Source organism: Solanum tuberosum, unplaced genomic scaffold (genome assembly GCF_000226075.1).
Source record: "Solanum tuberosum cultivar DM 1-3 516 R44 unplaced genomic scaffold, SolTub_3.0 scf00649, whole genome shotgun sequence".
NCBI lineage: Eukaryota > Viridiplantae > Streptophyta > Magnoliopsida > Solanales > Solanaceae > Solanum > Solanum tuberosum.
The window spans coordinates 168,638-175,536 of NW_006239561.1; the positions used below are offsets into that span (position 1 = coordinate 168,638).

A 6,899-nucleotide genomic window follows, 5' to 3' on the forward strand; every position below is an offset into this window, starting at 1 on the left:
CCTCTCCCCCTCTCCCCCCTCGATCGTGCATGCTAAGAATTTGGCATTGGAGTGTGTACAATATAAGATGGGAGCCAACTGTGTTGAAGTTATAGTGATAGCTACAAATTTGGCATAATCTAATAATTTTGGCTCAAATTCGACATTTATGTTAAAAATTCACTTAACATCTACACATAATATATCCAAAATCTTGTAAGAAAAAAAATTATGGTCCAAAACTCATAAACTAGCTCTACCATTATGGCCAAATATTTAATAAACCGCGAATTGATTGACTTTATCATGATAAAAATAAATTTTGAATCTAACTCAGTTTCAAAAATATGCATGATGTTCAAGTGGTAACAATTGACCATATAAAGAGACAAATAGTCCGTGCCCCATGTGAGACTCAACAAGGAATAACCACTGTGGTACTATTTTTTTTCTCAGCTAGCTAGGGACATGCAGTGGAAAATTATAGCTTGATTGTCAACAAAAATAAAATAAAAAAAGTTCAATCAATAATGGTTATTAATTAAAAGAATCCATAGGGTAAAATTATTGGTCCTTTATACATCATCTATCAGATGTCATTTCGTGAGAAAATTATTGGGACAAATAATTGTAATTAATTTATTACTACAAGGTATCACTACATTTCACATTTCACTTCATTGGACTAAAAGGTACATCCTTTTCTTTAAGGAAACATACCTAAATTCAACTAGTTTAGTATACTGGTTTGTAATATTATGAATCTTACTAGATTTTGACGCATCCAGATACATTTAGATACGTTCAGGTACATGTATATCGGGATATATGTGGTCAAAATTAGGTGTAATTAGTTCTAGATACACTGTATCCAAGTGGATTCGTATGTATCTGTTGGGATACATTATAACAAATCTCGCGCGTCTCCCTCCTATCTCGCTCACTACTCTTTATGTATCTGGTACTAGATACATGAATGTGAATCACACCATATACATATAGATACATGTATCTAATATGTATCTAGTGTGATTCACATGTATCTGAGATACATAACAAATCTTGATCACCTCCCTCCCCATCTCTCTTGTCTCTCTCCCTATTTTAGTGTACTTGGTAGCAAAAATACATGTACCTAAGTGTATCTTTCTCAATGTATGGTAGCAAAAAATTGCATACAAATTGACACAGATACTATATTGTAACAATATTCCTACCCAATTTTATAGTGCTTGACTTCAAATTGATACAAACACCATATACTAACTGTTAGGGTTTTTCCCTGATTTTCTTTCCTTATTTGAAGTTTATTTATTTCCTTAAAGAAAAGTCAAGTATTACCATAAATACTTGAACTTTTTCTAAAAGGAAAATATAATTTTCTTCCATATTTGGTTTATTCTTTCCTTAGAGGAAAAGTTTGGAGATCTATAAATTGAAGATCCCTATTCTCATAGCAAAACACAATAGAATCCACAATGTAGTCATTTAGAGACTTTTGATTATAGGGAGATTTAATCTCTCATCAGTTTTAATATTTTTTCTTTATATTAGTTTTCATATAATATATAATATTAGTTTTTAGTATAAGTTTTTGTCATCTAATTTATCAATCATATTATTTGCAGACGCCAAGATCACCTTCATAACCCAACACTAACAGTACCCTTACAAAATTTTACTGTGTGGACTGACACGAACACCATAAGCTAGTACTAATAACATCCTTATTGAATGACACGAATAACACCATATACTAATAACACCCCCTTACAAAATTTTATACTGCGTGCAAACTGACATAGACATCACCATTAACGTTATTTAACTAATTACATGATGAAGCAAGCATTAGGATTGTCATCACTAAACATGCTAACATAAGCAAGATCCTCAAATCTTGAAATTGTTTCTGTTGTTGTCATGTTGTGATCCACCCTTCTAACATAGCCAGGAGGAGCCTTCTTGTCATAAGAAGCAACAGCATAGGGTTGAGCCACTAAATTGTAAGGCACATAAGGCCAAATCTCAGCCTTTTTCCCTGTTGATTTTGCCTTCTTTAACACTTTGTTTGCTTCCACATATCCTGTTACTGTCACCTTTTGTTGTTTCCTGTTTATCTCCACTGATTTTACACCTACAATTATATAAACAAGTTAATTAGTTAACATTTTTACCAATGTTACAAATTACTTTTTTTGTCGATGGTATCAATTTATCTGATATATTTTGTTTCAAGAATATTATAAAGTTGGTGAGCCGTGTGATGAAACCTTACCATAGGATTTAGAGGGCATTGAATTAGAGTGAGAGGTTTTTTAGTTCACTTCAAAGAAAATGATACACTTTTTTATTTTCTAAATATTTAATGACACTATTAAAATTTTATTCATATTGAGTCCAATTTAATTATTTAACAAAAAGTAAGATTTTATTCATATTGAGTCCAATTTATTTAACAAAAAGTCTACAACGGCAATGTACCTTTTTAGGGTAATTTTCAAACATTGCAAGGTCTTTCTATATCATCATGTAAATATTTTTACACCTTACATATAACATAAATTCATAGCGATTTAAACGAGAGAGAAATTCAACTCTGATATCATGTCAATGTTGTAAAGAAAATGAACGCCAAAATGGCATAGTGAAACTAAAAGAGGTTCAACTGAATCTCCATATTATGTATATAAATAAGTAAATAAATAAAAAAACTTAAAACTAATTAGTATATAGCATATAGTGTTTAATTAATTTCTTACCACTTAATGAAGACAAAGTTTTCTTGACTTTAAGCTCACAGCCATCACAATCCATTCTTACTTTGAGCTCTACAGTATGAAATTGCCTCTTCTTATTATTGGATTTATGACTAATGTTCATCATATTAGAAATATACTCCAAAGTTCCTCCAAGACCCATATTTTCTTTCTTTGCTACTTCAGTTTATGAAGTATTTATTATTATTTTTTTCTTTTTTTGCTTCCTATATGATGATAGTATCATGTTTACTTCTTATATAGGCTTTTTTTTTTCAAACAAGGAGTAAAAAGGGAAGGAGGACCCCCCAAAGAAAATGTAAACCATGAGCTTGATATATTTTAATAGCTGATATCAATCATGCAATCAAAATATAATTTAAAAATTAAAAAAATATAAAATTTTTATTTTTATTGTTTCAAGTTCATAAAAAAATGTGTTTTCTTACAAAATTTAATACTCTCACACTTGTTCAAGATTTGAATTAATTCTTCTCTAGATAGAATGAAACAACATTTTGTAAAAATAGAAATTGAAATTGTAGAACTTCAGCGAACTCAATAAACATAGTATACCATATGACACTTTTGTATTTTTTTTCCTTGAAAACTTTAATGCAAAAAAAGAAGTTCAAATTATGTTTTTTTAATCATTGATAATTTTCCACTTCCTTTCACTTCCTTTCTATGCTTAAAATTCTTTTCTTCTCTGCCATATTTTATTTTTTCAAACTCTTTTTGCAGCAAATCAACAATAGATTTCTAGATTTTATTTGTAGTGTGATATTTGGGACTTTAAATTTATTTTATTTTTAATCATTGATAATTTTCCAATTGATGTCTTACTCTCTCACAAGGTTTAATTGAAATTTCCCAAATCAGCCCCATCATTGTTTTTATCTTTTCATCTCAAAAGGCTTAGTTTCAGTTTTCATATGTTATTTTTTTAAAAGTTCTTTCTCTGTCACTCTTACAGAACGACTTGGGCAATAAGTCCTGGGTATTTTCCAAATCTGACTTCTTTGAAATTTCTCTTTCGTAACTCATTTTCATTTATTTTGTTGGATTATTTAACATACGTATATCAAAATTTTCAATATCAGACTTAGTCAAAAGGAAGGAATATGTTGAAATGGTGGAAGAGGAAAATTAAATATGACGAAGAAAAAAATATCGAAAGACATCAACACATGAAGAATGAAAAGAGCCGCAGTAACGCAAGGGCGGATCTATGAAGGGGTGTGGGGGTGCCACGCCACCCCCGAACTTCGACGGAAACTCTATATATACATAGGTATATATATATATTATTTATATAAATATAAAGCGTGTCACCCATAGAACAAAACTGGCTTGTGGTGCCACGGTAGGAGGGCAACTTTAGAAGGCTGATGTTGCGGGTTCAAATCCTATTTGTACCTATTTTTTTGAGAAATTTGATGCATACGTTTTTTAAGAAAAAAAAAAGGCTCCAAGCACATTTTTTTTAAGGAAAAATAGCTGGCACAATTTATTTTATTTTTTTATAATTGTTATTGACTTAAATTAAATTAATTACATTATTACTCCTTTGACTTTTCTTTTATTTGATTAAATACTCAATAAAAGTGTAATATCTTATTATTTATATTTTATTGATTGATTTATGATATATATCGAAAAAACGAATAATTTATTCAAATATAAAATTAATTTAATCGATAAGTTCTATTTGACACCCACGAACTCTAAATCCTGAATCCGCCACTAACAGTAAGTAATGCAAAGAAATTGAATGAAATGGTACAATTTTTTTAAAAAAAATATACATATACTGCAATAAAATATTTGAACCAGGAAGTTGATGATTCTTCTGGAAAGATTTGGAAATTGGAAGAAAACGCTTTTTTTTTAAAGTAATGCGAGGAAAAAATGTTAACTATGGTAAAACTCTTTTAGTCAATCAAACAAATTTGAGTCATTAGATTATTTGTATGACACGTGTCAAAATATTAAAGGGCTAATGGAGGAACTGGACGGATCCCTTACCGGAGGGAAGCCAAGTCAGGAGAGTCTCTCTTTCCAATCTTTTAATAGCTAAAAAGAGTATTTATTGAAAAGCACAAAAAATATCATTTTTGTTACCAATAAAGGAGAAATAAACTTTATTTTCCCTCAAACTTATTTCCTAACGCCATTACACCGTATCTTTAAAACTTTGTGTTTAAGGTAATCTAACAATATATACATGCAAGAACTAGCTAACGGTGAATATGTATCTGCTGATGAATGAACTGTAATATTTCACGTTGGTGAATGAATAGAGTTTTGATCATTTTATAAAATTTGAATAATTTATTTATTTTAGTTATTTTCGAGATATGAATTGAATCTAAAATCTAATTTAACACAACATCAAAATCAAACTAGATGCATGAAATTGTACACATTTGAATTAGCTTTTAAAAAATGTGAGTTAGAATCGAAACCTAATTGCATCAAAAATCAAAATCGAACTAAATGTATAAACTTGTACACAATTTAATTAGCTTTTAAAAAATGTGAGTTAGGATCGAAACCTAATTTCAAAAAAAATTACACATGTCCATGAAAAATTAAATGGGCCTAAACTCTATGATTAAATAGGCAAACCACCAATTATTGAAAGAGTAGCTTCCACGTTTCGAGGTATGCATTGACACGTGTCAAATAATTGTTTTCAATAAAGAATTTTTTGGTCGAGCTGCTAAAAGTTACTTATTTTAAAAAATATTTTTACTAAAATAGCTTTTCTCTAAAAGTACTTTAGACAAATAATAATTTATATTTAATTATTTCAGTTGAAAAATGCTTTTTACTAGGTGTATGACAAATTTAATTTCAAAAATATTTTTGAAAGTCTAATCACGAAAAGAGATAGAAATCAATGCATTTTTGCTAGAGACTAGGATTATTTTAAATATTTATTATGAAAGATATTTAAAAGTAATTTTACTAATGGATCAAACATTTCAATTTTTCACAAATAACAGTAATAATTTTGGCCTCTCAATCATTTGGGCAAACAGGCTCTGATGAGGACGCTTTTGGCATTTGCTATTATTTTACTTTATTTATTTTTAGTAAAGAACACCTTACATTATTTTAAATTTGAATCTTCTATTGTTAGGATATTATTGCAACATTTCCTAAAATCTAATGTCATGTTTGTTGCAAAATAATACATACAAAAACCAGCTGTCGTGCAAATATATTGTTCAACAATGTCTGAAAATTACTTTCTCGGTACGATAAATTTGAGTCTGATATTTGCTCATATTTCGCAAATTTTTAAACAAAGCATAATTAGATCGACTTTTAATATTACTATAATTTATAAAGTTTTGTATCATGGTCTAATATTTTCTTATAAAATCGTTGATTTTCTAAAAATCTTTAAACTGTGGTCTAAAAACCCCATACATTATAGAAAGAAATCATTTACATACAACTATTTCAAAAAAATACAACAAAATTTCATCATTTAAAAACAAACATGCCTAAGTATTTATAGCCTAAACTGATCACATGGAGATGTTCCTGGTTCATTGGGCCTATAGTGAGGGTGAAGGAAGCAAATAGATTAATAAATAGTTGTTGTTTTTTGTACTTATATTGGGAAAAAAAAGTCAATATTATAGAGTTTCAATGACTATAATTTTAAGTTTTATAACCATAATTTCAATATTAACATAAGATTTTTTTTAAAAAAAGGGAAAAGGGTCAAATATGCCCCTAAACTATTCGAAAAGGTCTAGATATACCCTCGTTTAAAGTTTGGCTCACTCATGCCCTCGCCGTCTAACTTTTCGTCTAGATATGCCCTTATGGGCGTTAAATGCCAAATGAAATTGCCACGTCATTTTTGCATTACCACGTGACATTTATATTAAAGGAAAAAGGGTCAAATATACCCCTAAACTATTCGAAAAGGTCTAGATATACCTCCCCCTTTTAAATAAACTACCCGACCCATTTTCAACAATTTTTTTTTAATTTTTTTTTTTGGGTAAATCCCGAAAATGAGTAATTGACTAATCAAAAATAGGACAAATATGAAAAAAAAATAATATAAAATTAACGCCAAAAATTTGCAAATAAATATAGTAACCTTAAATTCAACAATTTCAACAATTTTTTTAA

General features: G+C 28.9%; 1 protein-coding gene across 1 annotated transcript; it reads right to left on the reverse strand.

Moving 5' to 3' along the window:
* Positions 1 to 1,733: 1,733 nt before the first annotated feature.
* On the reverse strand, positions 1,734 to 3,010 carry LOC102589325 (heavy metal-associated isoprenylated plant protein 26-like). Its single transcript, XM_006366465.2, has 2 exons — positions 2,742 to 3,010; positions 1,734 to 2,116 (listed from the first exon to the last, which is right to left on the reverse strand). Exons 1-2 carry the CDS (start codon positions 2,899 to 2,901, stop codon positions 1,812 to 1,814), a joined length of 465 nt encoding a protein of 154 aa, XP_006366527.1. The 5' UTR covers positions 2,902 to 3,010; the 3' UTR covers positions 1,734 to 1,811.
* Positions 3,011 to 6,899: the final 3,889 nt, after the last annotated feature.

Excerpts from the sequence above, each read along its gene's own strand:
- LOC102589325 (XM_006366465.2), bottom strand. The coding sequence starts at position 2,901 with ATGGGTCTTGGAGGAACTTTGGAGTATATTTCTAATATGATGAACATT. Across the intron at positions 2,117-2,741 it reads AACTTTGTCTTCATTAAGTG|GTGTAAAATCAGTGGAGATA; the intron begins GTAAGAAATTAA and ends ATATAATTGTAG.